The 17,396-nt window shown below is 41.4% G+C and overlaps 1 protein-coding gene across 2 annotated transcripts in view; it reads left to right on the forward strand.

The window, feature by feature from the left end:
* The window catches only part of SPTB (spectrin beta, erythrocytic), a 273,420-nt gene that overhangs the window by 139,664 nt on the left and 116,360 nt on the right, over nt 1-17,396 (forward strand). For both annotated transcript variants that reach the window (XM_029598897.1, XM_029598898.1), the window contains exons 11-15: nt 294-411; nt 3,973-4,131; nt 5,484-5,786; nt 7,579-7,729; nt 15,019-15,889. In XM_029598897.1, the coding sequence (XP_029454757.1) occupies nt 294-411; nt 3,973-4,131; nt 5,484-5,786; nt 7,579-7,729; nt 15,019-15,889 (1,602 nt within the window). The remainder of the gene's footprint in view (nt 1-293; nt 412-3,972; nt 4,132-5,483; nt 5,787-7,578; nt 7,730-15,018; nt 15,890-17,396) is intronic.

Raw genomic sequence — 17,396 nt, forward strand, 5'->3', positions numbered from 1 at the left:
GTAAGAGCGGCTGCCTAGGGGGTAAGGAGTGCACAGCAATAAGAGTCCCCTCCCAAGGGGATGGGGTTCAGAACCACTGAGCGAGAGCTGCTGAACCTGCAGGATTGGGTGGGATAATTATTCCCCTATATTATTCCCTATGGCCCTAACTGGCCCTTCTCTCAAACTAGAAAGGCACATGTTTTGCACACTGTTTTGTGGCATGTTTCATTCACTATATGAAAGCAAGCTGTTTTGTGGCATGTTTCATTCACTATATGAAAGCATAACTTTCCTAAATTTATTCTCTGCAGGTTTCAGGAAAAGGGGAACCTGGAAGTTTTATTATACACCATCCAATCCAGAATGAGGGCAAACAACCAAAAGGCGTACACACCGCATGAAGGAAAGCTCGTTTCTGATATCAACAGGGTACAGGGCTATTTTCTTTCTTCTTCCTACATGTGCTTTATAGGTGCGTTTGCAGGAGCCAGAGCACCTATTGTTGAGGATGTGTCCATCTATCCATCCGTATGCATGGTGGAAGTCAGAAACCTTTGAGTGGATGTTGCTGAAGTTTGGCACAGGGAATCAGAAGTTGCCTGGGAATTGTAATTTTGCTTCAAATAGGTGCAAAATTACGATCATCTGAACAGTTTTACTGTCGATCCCCAGTGCGATCTTTCATTTATTTATTTATTTAACACTTTTAATATACCGACCTTCGTGGAACACATCAGGCCGGTTTACAAAAAACTTAGGCAGGCAGAAAATACAATGAACACGAAGGGGGAAGAGGGAGCAGGCAAGAGCAGGGAGTAGCGGGGGGTAGGGGCGAGAGCAGCTGGAAAGGATAGGGCAGCAGAACGAAATGAAAATAGGAACTCTAATTGAACGAAGAAGTAACAATGACAAGATATCGCAAAATAGTTTACAGCATTTACAAGAGTTCTTTACGAGGGGAAGGGAGGGGAAGGGGCTGGGAAACAGGAGGGTAAGTGGCAGGGGGAGGGACAAGGGAGGGTGGGGGGAGGGGAGGGGAGGGGTCAACTGAAGAGGGGGGTTGACTAAATTCAAGAGTGGAGCTGAGGAAGGGAAATGCATCTTTGTACATTGATTGTAGCAAGCATTGCCCAACTTTTTATATAAATCCTATTCTCAGAATAGCAGACGCACATTAACATATGATGTATACTGTAAATGAGTAGTAATATTCTAGCAGATAATGCTATGCAGTGACTTGATCCTATACTATAGCAACCAATAAAAGCTTGGAATCTGTATTCCATTGCTTCATGGTCCACCACTTACTCCAGGCTTCAACTTTTATTGGAAACTATGTTAAATCATCTGATTCCTGGCAATAGGCATTGTTCTTTTGAATGGAATAATCACTCCATGAAGTAATAGAGGATAACTCCAGTTTCAAGCATCACCATCTACCTATCAAGTATAAACAAATCAGGCAACGGGCAGCAACTCATGAGGTCTGAAAAAATCAAATAGCTTTTTAAAAATATGGTTTATTTTTGTTATTTTAGATCTAGCTCAAGTCTTTTCACTGGTAGCACATGGGGGCCGATGCAAAAAAGAAAAGCACTAAAAGTGGGCACTGAGTGTTCAGCACCCACTTTCCTAATGCGACCCCAGGCATCTCTCCTGGGGCGCCATGCAATATTTTAATTAGGGGTCGCGCTGTCTAGGAGGCTCTAGGGTTGATTGTGCACCCCTAGCTCCTCCTTGACAGCAGAAGCCCGGAAGTGCTCAGCTGTCCGCCGTTTAAGAAAACGGACGCTGTATTTATTGGCGTCCATTTTCCTAATCGGCACACAGATACAGGTTTGGAAAACGGATGCTGGTTAACTGAGCATCCGTTTCCCAAACCTGACTGGTGGCACGTTTTCTAAAAATTAAAAAAAAAATCTTTTGTTTCTCCGACTTAATATTGCCACGATATTAAGTCGGTGAATGTACAGAAAAGCACATTTTTTTTTTTCCTTTGGGATGACTAATAGCCTCATCAACATGCATTTGCTATTACCGTATTTTTCGCTCCATAAGACGCACTTTTTTTCCCCCAAAAGTGGGGGGAAAATGTATGTGCGTCTTATGGAGCGAATATAAAAAAAAAACTAAAAATCTAACAAACCCCCCCCACCTCCTGACTCCCCCAAGACCTACCGACTTAATTTACTACAAACCCCCACCCTCCTGACCCCCCCAAGACCTGCCGACTTAATTTACTACAACCCCCCACCCTCCTGACCCCCCCCCCCCCAAGACCTGCCAAACGTCCCTGGTGGTCCAGCGGGGGTCCGGGAGAGATCTCCTGGGCTTGGGCCGTCGGCTGCCAGTAATCAAAATGGCACCGACGGCCCTTTGCCCTCACTATGTCACTGGGACTGACCAATGGCAGTGGTAGTCCCTGTGACATAGTAAGGGCAAAGGGCCGTCGGCGCCAGTAATCAAAATGGCGCCGACGGCTCTTTGCCCTCACTATGTCACTGGGACCGACCGCTGCTATTGGTCGGTCTCAGTGACATGGAGAGGGCAAAGGGCCGTCGGCACCATTTTGTTTACTGGCAGCCGATGGCCGAAGCCGAGGAGATCGCTCCCGGACCGCTCCTGGACCCCCAGGGACTTTTGGCAGGTCTTGGGGGGTGAGGGGGGGGGTTTGTAGTAAATTAAGTCGGCAGGTCTTGGAGGTGGGTCAGGAGGGTGGGGGTTGTTAATTAATTTAAAGGGTTGGGATGGGGTTTTTTTTGGGGGGGGGAGGGGTTCCCAGAGAAAGAAATGTTTTCTGATCTGGGGAGTGGACCGAAATGGCCCTCCCCAGACCCGAAAACAAAATGGGGAGGAAAAAAAAAAAGCTATGCACTCCCGTAATTTGCTCCATAAGACGCCCAGACGCAGAGCCGGTTTAGCACAAATTTTTTTTATTTTTTTTTATTTTCCCCCTCTGAATCCTAGGTGCATCTTATGGAGCAAAAAATACGGTAGTTTTGCGGCGAATTGGATGTGCGTTGTGAAGGTGCCAATCCCCTTATAGAATAAGGGGCTGTGGACGTGTCTACACAACCCACATCCAACTGCGGGTTGAGCGCACTGTATTGCATCGGCCCCATGGTGTGTTGCATTCAGGTTCAGAAGGCATTTCCATGACCTCAAAATTCATACAGTCTAAGGGGAAAACTTACTAGCTGTGATCATGGCAACACATGATGGCAGCCCCACATCCCAGGGCTACCATCTTCTAAAGGGGCTGTATGGCCCCCAGTCTTTCCTCGGCCATAGTATCAAAATCCATGGGGTTTACTAAGAACCATTCCCCCCCATACGCTAAGCTGGCAAAAGTGAAAAAAAAGTTTTAAAAACTGAGCTTGGAGCTGGCCCTGTCCCGGGTAGCCACGCCCTACCCCATTGATATTGAAAACTTTCCCTTCCCCACCTCCTTCCCTGGACCCCAGATCAATACCTTTCAATCTCTGGTGGTCCTGTGATGTGCTATTTTTGCTCTAGGGCTCTGGCTCCAGTGGCTCTATTTCCAAAATGGCACCAGCATGCCTCAGGCATACCTTTTACTCCTGTCACAAAATAGGGGCAAAGGTATGCTTGAGGCCAGCTAGCACCATTTTGTAAACGGATACACTGGAACTGGAGGCCTAGGTGGCATTTAGCACACTGCTGGACCACCTGGGACTGAAAAATGCTGAACAGGGGTGCGAGTAGGGGAGGAGAAGGAGGATGGTGGCGGGATAAAGAGATTCATGGGGAGGGATGGGTGGCAAGGTCTGGATACCAAGGGGGTGGAGCTTAGCTAAGAAGGCTACGGGAAGAATGGCATTTTAAAATATTTCTTCCTGGAGATTTCCAAAATGGCTTCATGGACAGTCCACATCTTGCCGGAACAAAACAGTTGATTAGAATGAATGAAATATTGAATGTTCTTTACTAAACCATCTAGTCTGATTCTGTTGTACTGCATTCACACAGGCCTGGGAACAGTTGGAAAAAGCTGAGCATGAACGGGAAATAGCACTCAGAAATGAGCTCATCAGACAGGAGAAGTTGGAGCAGTTAGCAAGACGTTTTGATCGCAAGGCGGCTATGCGGGAGACTTGGCTGAGTGAAAATCAACGTCTCCTTGCGCAGGTAATGCAGTAGGTGTATTGTCTTCTATTTATCTTTCTTTACTAGGGATCCATCCTTGTACCTACCTTGCAGCTCCCATCCAGGAGTCACAGTGCATGGCTTCCAAGATTTTCCCAGTTTTCTTTTCTCTTGTTTGAGCCAAAGACTGCAGCAGATTCGGGTACAGGCCAGCAGCATGTGAGAGTTTTTTCTTTAAATATATAAATATATTGATTCAAATGTCATTTAAAAATAGATGAACAGGTATTTGAAATAAGAATTCAAACCAGAATTCAGAAGCCAGTATACTGACTGATATAATCAGTTTATTAGAATTACCTGAAAAAAAAAATGGACATTGGGAACTAAACAGACCAAAGAAAGAGTCTAACTAGCATGCCAGTGATTGATTTCCAGAATTGATCTGAATTCTTGGCTGGGAAAAGATTGCTAGGGTGACAGTCAAGATATTGGTTTTAATTCTTTAGTTCCCAATATATACAATTAGAAACTTTGTCAATTTTCAGATTGGATTTTCATTCAGGAATTGCAAGCTGATAAATCCCACCATGGGAAAAAGAATATTGACCATATTGAGATTTTGGCTAAACAAGAAGGAATAAGTTGTACATTCATAAATAAATTTGCTTAAAATTGGTCAGTTAGGGTACAGATCACACCATAAACAAGAGTAGTCTGAAATATTTCGTTGTTTCTTATTGATTTTCTAATCCTTGTTCATCAGCTCTAGAATTCTGCCCAGACTGCTTTGTAAACAAATATGATAAAGACGTCACCATTTTCACCTATCAAAAATATAAGGGCTCTGTTTCAAGAACATTTAAGGGATACTTTTATGATATATCCAGCAATCAGTCATGTAGAACTGAAGACTGTTAGCCAGTTTTGTTTAGTCCTGTTTCCAAGGGTCATGATTGCATCACAACTATGTGACTGTTCCAGGAATGAGCAAGTTAACTGTAATTTTAAAAACATAACCGTAGTATTTATAATGGAAATAGGGTATTTTTATGGTGAAAGCTGATATAGCCACAGAATCCTGTAGGAGATGAGTACAAATCCAGTTGTCCATGGATATGATCAAGTTCTGATCAAGTTCTGGCAAAATATGGGGTGGAAGGTTACATTTTGCTCTTCTAATCAAATACTATTGAAGAGGGTGAAAATTGCTGTAAACCTTGATTCAGGTCAAGAGTTGGAGGAGGAAGAGATGTTGGATTAAAACTTAACCCGACTGTATTTGGTTTCTCTGACGCAAACTGATCTAAACTGAGTCAATGTGCTCAAACCTGATTTCCTCACAGTGATAAAACTGATGGAAATAACTGATTGTTTCTTTTCTGTTTTGTTAGGATAATTTTGGTTATGATTTGCCAGCAGTTGAAGCAGCACAAAAGAAGCATGAAGCAATCGAGACAGACATTGCTGCTTATAAAGAGAGGGTTCAAGCAATAGTAGATGTAGCCAAAGAACTAGAGACAGAGAACTACCATGATGGGAAGCGAATCAATGCCAGGAAAGATAACATCATGCGACTGTGGGTATACCTGCAGGAACTTCTGCATGCTCGACGAAAGAGGCTTGAAATTAATGTGACTCTTCAGAACCTGTTCCAGAAGATGCTAGAAATAATTAATGAGATGGATGAAATGAAAGTGAGTGTTACTTGCTCATTTGCATATACAAGCACATTCCATTTGGTTAGATCCTTGTGAGGTTGACAGTTGCAGTATTTTAGGAACGTGAAAGTGGATATATATAGGTTGGACATTGCAGCATTTTTTCAGGCTGTTTCTCTGTAATGTAAGCAAGAATGTGTGAAATAAAGTAGATATTGTTCAATAAAGATTGACAGTCTAAGGCTTAAACAGTATGTACTTTATTTCACACATTCTTGCTTACATTGTTTGCTTTATGGGTGAACTCTTTACTCTACCTATATATTGCAAAGTCTGCATCTCTTCAATGTCTGACCACATCCATTTTGTTAAATAATGATGTTATCTTCTTTATTGTCATTATTGTTCCAGGTTAGAAGCTCTTGTCAGATAGCGCCAAGTGAGAAAATCTTTAATAAGGAGTTCCCTAATAGTTCACTTTCCCTTCTTGACACACCTTGCTATATGAGTTTAAAACATCTTTGCTCCTAAGAGATAATGTGTCAGTGAGAACAATCAATTTATAAAAGGACAGAGCAACTCAGTAGAATCAAAGTAATCAGTAAAAATGTTTTTTTTTAATTATATATGAGTTAATTTATTAAATCTTTAAAAAGATAGATACAGAAAGAGAAAAGAAGATTGTTATGCTCGCCAAAGGGCTAAATCTTTAGCCTTAGGCTGCTAATGAAATTCAGATATGCAGCTTCAAATTTAGCAATCATAACATTTTTATACATTTCATTTGTTGACACAAGATGCCTTATAATAACAATCTTACAGATGTTTAGAAAATATTGCTTATACTATCTGAAATTGTGCTTATAATGTCTAAGAATTTAATCTGATACCTAGATTAAAAAAGCATATAATGCTGAGAATCTAAAAGCCATCTAAGTCTACCTTTTATCTATAGTTTATATATTTGATGTCTTATTGAGATGTGCCTTCGCTTTTGCTGAATTAGACAATTTCAATGAAATTGTCTAATTTGGCATGGTTTGGGGGCAACAAACCCGAAAAGAATTTTTCCGAAATTTCAGAAAAATTTGTATTTCGGGTTAGTGCGCACTAACTCCCATTAGTGCACACTAGCATTAAAATGTTAGCGTGCACTAATGGGAGTTAGTGTGCACTAACCCAAAAATCAGGGGCTCACAAAAAAAACCCCTAAACCGTGGGAAAAACTGTTTCCCGCGGTTCCCTGAAAATTAAGCCCAAAACGAAACAACAAACCAATGCACATCTCTAATGTCTTATAGTGTTCAAGTGCCTACATAGTTATATCACTAATAGGGAGCTTAATTTGCACTGAGGATTTTGACCAGATCTTACTGTAGAGATCTTATTGTTTACTTCTAGAAGGAACACATCATTCCTGATTAGTGCCTAACATAGAATCTAGTATTCCCCTGCTGTCTGGGCCGCAAGCCAAATCTGAGAGAGGAGTCAAGTCCTTCAAAGCTAAAAGTATTGGGGAAGAAGACACTTGTTCCTTTAGGGAGCTTATCTGCAAGGAATTCCATTATATGCTTCCACTCATTTTTATGTCTCTAGGTAAAAATGCAGAGCTAACTGGTTGCCTCTCATGGTTGACATTAGTCTTTGCTGGAAATAATTCAGGGTCAAAAACTGCTCTCTTTCTGACAGCTAATGATTTCTTATGTGGGGACCCCTGGGATATGGCTTATGGTGGCCATGACACTATTTTCTACTGTAAGTGCTGGCAAATGTAACATTTTTATGTAGCTGTAAGCAAATGATGATTTATTTCTCCTTGATATATCAGCTGCGTCTCTTATCCCCTGAGTTTGGAAGGCACCTGCGAGAAGTGGAAGACCTGCTTCAGAAACATTCACTCACCGAGGCTGACATAGCCATTCAGGCAGGCAAAGTGAGATCTGTCAGCACAGCAGCTCTTACATTTGCAAATGGAGATGGTAAGGGATAAAAATGTTTTTTCTTTGCTTTCTTCTCCCCTCCCCCTTTATATCTTTCACCCTAGACAGCATGCCTGGTTAGCTTGGACGACTTTGCTAGTATTGAGGAATTTTTCTTCTGAGACTTACTCTCCCTGTTGCTCTATGGCCAGTAAGAGGCTAGAGCTATCACAGAAGCTGCAGTGATTTTCCATCCCTCGGCTCACTTGTGTCACCTTTTATGGAACACCTGGCTTCTTGTTTTATGAGAAAATATGTGAGAGAGTTTGAGGGATAACTAAATCATCTAAGACGTTAATGTCTGTAATATTTGTACAAGTCTTGGGGTTGGGGGTTCAAATCACGGCATGGTCTCAATTTTTCAAACATACAAAATAAGTGCTAAATGGATATTGGTAATTGTATAGTTTAGGTATGTCTATAACATCCTTGAGACAAAGGCACTATGTAAATATAGTAATATTCATGCATTCACAGATGCATGATGCAGTTAAATTAATTAAAGAAAAGTCAGCAAACATGCACCCTAGAATTAGCACACTAGTTCTGGTCTTCGAGAAGAATATAATTTGGATTTCACTTTGCCCCAGCCTTTTTCTTTTTGAATGGATATTAATTAACATTTTTGGCATGTTGGTACAGTTCCTGAATAGAAAGGGTGATGCTTAGTCACTGGGCTGTGGTACAGTTGTGTACTTTGCCTATGTGTACTGAGATGGATGTATATTTGTCCCATTTTAAAAATGGGAATGTGCCTTTTTTCAGATGGAGCTAATCATGCACATCAGTTATTAATCTCTCAAATAAAATGAGTAAATCTGTTCTTTCCTAAGACAAAAGGTACTGTGCAAAAAAGGCTTGGCATATGATATGTCATGGCTCTGTTTCTACAAATTTTCACAGCTTAGAGCAACTAGAAGTCATTGTTTTCTATAAAATTCAGAGCTAAGAGAGGGATGGTATATGCTCTACTGGCACTGTTTCCACCTTACTATTGCCCCAGTCTTCTTTTCTTCCTTCCTTAGTTGGCAGAAGGAAGGCGGTATTCCTTAAAAATACTAAATTTTCTCTGCCACACTAGTGCCACAAGATTTTCTATAGAAACGTGATGGCAGAAAAGACTATCTAATATACCCATCCACACCAACTTCTCAGCTCTATAATCCCTACCACTCCCTCAGAGAACCCCTGTGCTTGTCCCATACTTTTTTGAATTCAGATACTCTTCTTATCTCAATCACTTTCACTGGGAAGGTAATCCTTTTATCTATCCCATTTCTGTAAAAAAATATTTCTTTAGATTATACCTGAGTCTACCCCTTTTGCCCTCATCCCATGATTCTTCTTTCCAGAGCCTCTTTTCCATTGAAAGAGGCCTGCCTCCTCTGCATTTTAATGTCTCTGTCATATCTCCCTATCCCTTGGTTATAATCATTTGAAGGTGTGATCACCAGAATTATACACATTATTTAAAATGTCTCACCAGGGAGTTATAAAAGGGTAATATTATCTCCTTTGTTTTTCCTAGCCATTCCTTTCCCTATGTACTCAAGCATCTTTCTGGCTTTTGCCGTCGCCTTGTCCCTCTGTTGGGCCACCTTGAGATCATTAGATCTAACTGTTGCTTCATAGTTATAAGAATTTCATCCATTTACTGTACCACTCCCTTGGGTTTTTGCAGCCCAAATGCATGACTCTGCATTTTTTTAGCATAGATTCTTAGTTTCCAGACTCTAGACCATTCCTCTATCTATGCTATATTCTTTCTCATGTTTCCCACACCTTCCTGGGTGTCTACCTTATTGCAGAATTTGGTATCATCCATAAAAAGATAAATCTTTCCTGATAGTCCTTCTGCAATATCATTTATAAAATTGTTGAAAAGAACCAGTTCAAGGGCTGATCTCTGTGGCACACCATTAGTAATGTCCTTCTCCTTGGAGTGAATTTGATTTACCACTATCTTTTGTTGCCTCTCATTCAACCAGTTTCTAACCCAGTCAGTCACTTTAGGTCCCATACCAAGGGCACTCAGCTTATTCATAAGTCACTTATGCAGAATCATTTCAAAGACCTAAATGAAATCCAAGTACAGATGTATTCCACATATTAAGAAAGGTGGAAGGAAGGCCAAACAATTGCCAGCATGACTAAAAAGTGAGGTGAAAGAGACTATTTTAGCCAAAAGATCTTCATTCAAAAATTGGAAGAAGAATCCATCAGAAGAAAATAGGATAAAACATAAGCACTGGCAAGTTAAATATAAGACATTGATAAGACAGACTAAGATAGAATTTGAAAAGAAGTTGGCCGTAGAGGCAAAAACTCACAATAAAAACTTTTTAAAAAATATACGAAGCAGAAAGCCTGTGAGGGGAATCTGTTGGACCTTTAGATGATTGAGGAGTTAAAGGGGCACTTAGGGAAGATAAGGCCATCGAGGAAAGATTAAACAATTTCTTTGCTTCGGTGTATACTGAAGAGGATGTTGTGGAGATACCCATTCTGAAGATGGTTTTCAAGGGTAATGATTCAGATGAACTGAACCAAATCATGCTGAACCTGGAAGATGTGGTAGGCCAGATTGACAAACTGAAGAGTAGTAAATCACCTGGACTGAATGGTATACACCTCAGGGTTCTGAAAGAACTAAATGAAATTTCAGACCTATTTCAATTAATTTGTAACCTACCATTAAAATCATCCATTGTACCTGAAGATTGGAAGATGGCCAATGTAACCCCAATATTTAAAAAGGGCTCCAGGGGTAATTTGGGAAACTATAGACTGGTGAGCTTGACTTCAGTGCCAGGAAAAATCTTGGAAATTGTTATAAAGAATAAAATCACAAAACATTTAGATAGACATGGTTTAATGGGAAACAGCCAGCATGGATTTACCTAAGAGAAGTCTTGCCTCACAAATCTCCTACATTTTTTTTGAAGGGGTGAATAAGCATGTGGTCAAAAGTTAACTGGTAAATGTGGTGTTTTTGGATTTTTAGAAGGTGTTCAACAAAGTCTCGCATGAGATGTTTTTAATAAAACTAAAAAGTCATGGGAAAGGAGGCAATGTCCTTTTGTGGATTGCAAGCTGGTTAAAAGACAGGAAACAGAGAATAGGATTAAATAGTCAATTTTCACAGTGGATAAAGGTAGACAGTGGATCAGGGCCAGTGCTTTTTAATATATTTATAAATGATCTGGAAAGGGGAACAATGAGTGAGGTGATCAAATTTGTGGATGACATAAAATTATGCAAAGTAGTTAAATCTCAAGCGGATTGTGATAAATTGCAGGAGGACCTTGCGAGACTGGAAGATTGGTCTTCCAAATAGCAGATAAAATTCAACGTAGACAAGTGCAAAGTGATGCATATAGGGAAAAATGACCTTTGCTATAGTTATACAGTGTTAGGTTCTATCTTAGGAATTACCACCCAGGAAAGAGATCTAAGTGTCATAGTGGATAATACATTGAAATCGTCAGCTCAGTGTGCTGTGGCAATCAAAAAAGCAAACAGAATGTTAGGAATTATTAGGAAGGGAATGGCAAATAAAATGATGGATGTCATAATGCCTCTGTGTCACTCCGTGGTGCAACCGCATATTGAATACTGTGTGCAATTCTGGTCACCACATCTAAAAAAAAAGATATAGTTGCACTGGAGAAAGTGCAGAGAAGGGCAACCAAAATACGGGGCATGGAATGACTGCCCTATTAGGAAAGGCTAAGGAAGTTAGGGCTGTTCAGTTTGGAGAAGAGACGACTGAGTGGGGATGTGCTTGAGGTCTACAAAATCATGAAAGGACTTAAACAAGTTAATTTAAATTGGTTATTTACTCTCTCAGATAATAGAAGGAATAGGGGGCACTCCATGAAGTTATGAAGTAGCTCATTTAAAACAAATCAAAGAAAATTATTTTTCACTGAGCACATAGTTAAGCTCTGGAATTTATTGCCAGATGAAGTGGTTATAGCAATTACTGTAACTAGGTTTAGAAAAGGTTTGGATACGTTCCTAGAGGAAAAATCCATAAACTGCTATTAATTAATAAGCAATAGTATCTTGAGATGTATTTAATGTTTGGGTACTTGCCAGGTACTTGTGACTTGGATTGGCCACTGCTGGAAACAGAATACTGGGCTTGATGGACCCTTGGTTTGACCCAATATGGCATATCTTATGTTCTTTTGTTCTTACACTACATCTAGCACTCTTATCTGATCTAATTCTCTTGTCACCCAGTCAAAGAACTTGATCAGATTCATCTGAAATGACATACCTCTCCTGCCTCAGACCTTTTAATCCACTGGTTTCCAGAAACTGTACTATCTTCTGTTTTGGCAATGATTCTATTAATTTACTCACGATAGAAGTCTATAGTTCCCAGCCTCTTCCTTCCACTTTTGTGATGAGGAACCACATCTGCCTGTCTCCAGTCCTCTGGAGCTACTCTTGACTCTAAAGAAGCATTGAAAAGGTCACTCAGTGGAGCTGCCAGAACTTCTCTAAGTTTCCTTAATATCCACTGATGTATCCATCTGGTTCCATTGTTTTATCTACTTTTCAGGGGCGTTGCTAACTATGAGCACACAGGACTTGTGTACCAAATCTGTTGGCCCTCAGTTTCCACTGTTCTGTTTTCTTCTCTGTATGGAACAGGAGGGAGAGGGAGTGTGACTGAACAGACACTGCAGGTAGCATGTGTGGAGAAACAGGAGAAGAGGGGCTGTACATATTGTCCTGTGCTATAGTTTCATTCCCTCCCACCCTGATGGTCCAGCCCCACCCATCCATGTATCAACAGGAGGGAAAGAGCTGGACCAGAAACAGATACATCCACAGCCTGTGATCCCTGGGCTCAAAATCTCTTTTGAAGGCAGAATGGAGAAGGAGGAAGGAGGCATCCTAGAGCATAATCCGGGAGCTGTAAGTAATTTATGGAGGGAGAGAGAGGAAGTAAATGCTAAAAGATGGTGAGGTGTAAAAGGAGTGAATGCTGGTGGTGTGAGAGGGGGTTGGTGGGGAGGATAAATGTTGGAGGAGATGAGAAAGATGTTCAAGGCTTGGAGGAGCATGAGAAGCGGAGTAGAATGAAATATGCTCCCCCATCTCCCTGAAATCAACAATGCAAACTTGGGCTGCCTGAGGTGATGAAAGGATATAAGGGTGCATGAGAATCATATGGGAGGATGGGATGTGTGTGAAGAGTGCAGGGCCATAAAACATAGGGAGGGGTTGCAAAAGAGCTGGTGGAATGAGATGGAAGAAGAAAGCCACAGGCGGTGATGGGCATTAAGAGTGCCAGAGATGGGATGGGTGTGAGAGAGTCGGAGGTGAGATGGAAGTGGATAGTGTCAGAGAGAGAGAGAGATTGGGAAGGAGGAAGGGTTTAAGAGAGAGAAAGAGGGGTGAGGGGGTTGGTTTGGCATGTGAGAACCAGAGAGGATATTTGGGGATAGGGGAAGGGAAGTGTGCAACGGGATGAATAGGGGTAAGAGTGAATTAGAGAGAGGGTAAAGGGGAGAAGAACGAGAGAGGATAATGGAAGGTAAGGGAATCAGTACGGGGATGATGGTGTGAGGGAGACAAACTGGAGGGGATGGGAGAATGTGAAAGGAGGCAAGTAAAATGAGAAAGGGTGAGAAAGACAATGTGGGGATGATAGGGACTGGCATGAGAGGGAGGCTGCTGTAAGGGGAGAAGAGCTCCAGAGAGTTAGAGATTTATGGGGGGAGAGGGTTGGCAAAATGAAGTAAGGGTACAATGAAGGATAGGAGTGAGGGAGAAAGAGGGATGAGATTCAGGGTACGATAAGATAAAAGAGTGAAGCGATGCTGCCGTAAGGGAAAGATTTAGAGCAGAGAACAGAGCAATGAAGGAAAGAGGGGAGGAAGTGATGAAAAACAGGAGAGAGAGAAAGAAAAGTAAAATTGAAAGGAAATCCTGGAGAAGGAGTTAAGAGAAGAGATTTGAGGACATCGGAAAAATGTGACAGAGACAAATGCAAAAAAAACTCTACCCAGATAACAAAGGTATTAAAAAAGCATTTTACTTTCAGTCTAGTGATTAGAATGCAGTAATCTAGTAGCTATGTGATGCTAGGCCAGATTGGATTCTATGCACGCGGTGATGGCTTTCATTGGACCAATGTAAGTATTATTCAAAAATGTTATACATGAGCTATTGAGACCACAAGGATCCCTTCTTCAGATGTGAATGTCTCCGATATGACACCTGAAGAATAGACCCCTGGTTTCTAAAACTCATGTATGATCATTTTAGGTAAATTGTATGCTGACACAAGAAAAAGGTTTCAGAATTTGTCTAGAATTGCATGATTAGAATTTAATTTTCAATGTAAAGTTATTGCATGTTCTATGTAAAATGTATGTATTTTTTACATAGATAAAAGTGTTGGAGGGCTAAGTAATTTTGGGAAAAAAATTTAAACAAGATGTGCCTCACCAAGTAGAACACAATTACACTTCTTTCAAACTCTCTTCTGGGGAATAAGGTTTTCTCTGAGGACAAGCAGGATGTAGTCCTCATACATGGCTGACATCATCAGATGGAGCCCCGATGCAGAAAACTTATGTCAAAGTTTCTAGAACTTTGACTAGGCACACCGAGCATGCCCAGCATGTCCAATACCACGCGTCCACACAGGATCTCTCTTCAGCCTCTTCTTTTCTGCAGAGCTGTACGTCTCATCGTGTGATTGAGCTCACTTTGGCTGTTTTTAGCCTAGTGGAAAACGTTTATGCTCTTTGCGTTTTCACGGTTTTTCCTTCGATTCTATCACTGAGTCCCTTTCGGTGCCTTCCCATAGTGTCTCTAGTAAGGGTTTTTGGCATTTTGGGTAAGCTTCTTTTTACAGTCAATTTCCCTATGTGGTGTTGGTGCCTTGGTGCCCGCCAGCTATCACCACCCGCCGCCATTACTTTTGACTTTGTGACCCTTTTGTTTCATCACATCATGATCAAGTCCGGTTTTTGCCAATACTCCCAGTGGCTGAGGACCATGTCTTAATGATGACCATGACTACTTCCCCCTGAAGGGACTGTGAATGCAGCCTCTGCAGCACCCCCATTCAACCTGGAGGGCAGAAGGCTTGATCCTCGAAGTGAACCAGGGACTTTTCATATGGCAGTGTACAGCACTGGCTCTGAGCCACTGGGCCGGGCTTTTCATTTTCCTAAATAATGATCATTGACTATATATTATTCACTAGATACTAAGGTTTAACACTTTCATGGAAACTAAATAAATATTGTTTTTCCTAGGTTATAAGCCTTGTGATCCTCAAGTGATCAAAGATCGAGTTAATCATCTTGAGTTATGTTATCAAGAATTGAGTGCTCTGGCTGCAGAACGTAAAGTTCAACTTGAACAGTCAAAATGTGTATGTAAGTTCTTTTGGGAATTAGATGAAGTGGAGAGATGGATAAAGGAAAAAGAACAAATTTACTCCTCTATGGATTTTGGCAAAGATCTCACCAGCATCTTGATTTTGCAAAGAAAACATAGAGCATTTGAAGATGAACTTGGTGGTCTGGAAACACACTTGCAACATACAATAAAAGAAGGAGAATGCATGATTCCCACAAAGAACTTTGGGACACCTAAAATAAAAGGAAGACTTGAGGAAGTCAAAGCTATGTTGGCTCAGCTGAAGGAACTGGCTGCCTTCCGTAAGAAGAACCTGCATGATGCAGAAAGCTTCTTCCAGTTCCAGGTTGATTCGGATGATCTTGGGGCCTGGCTACAAGATGCATACCGTGTGATGTCTAGTAATGATGTTGGTCATGATGAATACTCAACTCAAGCACTGGTTAAAAAGCATAAAGAACTGAGAGATGAAGTTACAGATAATGGAAAAGTTCTGGAGAACCTGAATACACTGTATCAGAGCTTTCCCAAAGAATTCAGAGATTCACCAGAAATTGGAAGTCGACTTAAGAACATTAAGGAGTTGTATGCTGATGTTGTGTCTCTGGCAGAGCTTCGTGGACAAAAGCTGCAAGATGCTCTTGCCCTGTATACAGTATTCAGTGAGACAGATGCATGTGAGTTATGGATGAGTGAAAAAGAGAAGTGGTTGAAGCAAATGCAGATTCCTGATACACTTGACGATTTGGAAGTTGTTCAGCATAGGTACAGTATCTGGGCATATTTCAATGTCTTTTTTTTTTTTTTTTGCAAGGTAGCAGCACTGGAAAGTAGGGATGTGCAGACCAAAAGTTTAAGTTCATAAGTCCATAAGTCGAAAGGGGGTCCCATTTGCGGTCAATATGGACATATGGAGAATTCCATAAGTTGAGTCTATGTCCATATGTGCAAATAAAAATTTAAACCCCTCACCCGCCTTAATCCCCCCCCCCCAAGACTTACCAAAACTCCCTGGTGGTCCAGCGGGGTCAGGACGCCATTCCTGAACTCCTTTGCAAGGAGCACGTGACGTCGGCGTCACGTCGGAGTGACGCGGCGTCACGTGATTCCCCTCGGGTTCGCTCCCGGACCCCTCGTTGGGCCCAAAAGGCACTTTTGGCCAACTTGGGGGGGACTCCTGAGCCCCCCAAGCTGGCCAAAAGTGCCTTTTGGGCCCAACGAGGGGTCCGGGAGCGGACCCGAGGGGAATCACGTGACGCCGCGTCACTCTGACGTGGCGCCGACGTCACGTGATTCCCCTCGGGTTCGCTCCGGGACCCCTCGTTGGGCTCAAAAGGCACTTTTGGCCAGCTTGGGGAGTTTTGGTAAGTCTTGGGGGGGGGGATTAAGGAGGGTGAGGGGTTTAAATTTTTATTTAGATCAACAATCGCGATTTCCAACGTATTCAACATAGCTATGTTGAATAAGTTGGAAATCCGATCGTTTACGCCTCATCATTTTTTTAAGTTAAAAAAAAAAAAAAGTTGCGTTTTCCATTTAAGTTCAAAACGAATGCACACCCCTACTGGAAAGGTTGTTAGGTACAGAACAGGTGCTTGCATAGGAAACTATAGATTCCATCTTGTTAGGAGCCTGGAGAGGACACAGGTGGCTGCCCCAGTGTTCACAAGCAGACAAGTAAATTCTGCATTGCAGCTTTCCTTGTGAATTCAATGCAAGGAGCAGAGGAAAAAAAATCATATTGGAATGTATGTAGCCTGTTATAATCCAATGTGAGACACTAATTGCCAGAATAGGTACAGTGCAAACAGAAGCGTGTCTCCAGTTTAATAGAAATTTTTTTTTTTCATTCTTTATGGGGATGAACAGTACAAGGTAAATGGATAAATGAAAAGATAATCAGAACAAATAAACAAGATACAGTAACTAAGCATCAGCCATGATATTAATTACAAAATAAGTGCTAAATAAAAGGAAATGAAAAGAAACAGCTAATAAGCTTCAATATTGAGAGAGCATCCCCACATCATTTTGTAATAGCCAAAGAACCAGACAATCTATTCAGACACTCATACACATACATACACATATTCACTCCAGAGGGGGGAATCTCGATATTGCCACAGGTGGTTCAGGAAAAGAAAGGACACAGTAAATCATGAAGAAAGAGAAAAGTACATAAGCAGTGGAGAGGATAGCTTAATCCTAAAGGTAGTTACCATTTAAAAGAATAACCATCTAAAATTAAGAAATGTTGAACCTTGGAAGGTAA

This window comes from Rhinatrema bivittatum, chromosome 4 (assembly GCF_901001135.1).
Source record: "Rhinatrema bivittatum chromosome 4, aRhiBiv1.1, whole genome shotgun sequence".
NCBI lineage: Eukaryota > Metazoa > Chordata > Amphibia > Gymnophiona > Rhinatrematidae > Rhinatrema > Rhinatrema bivittatum.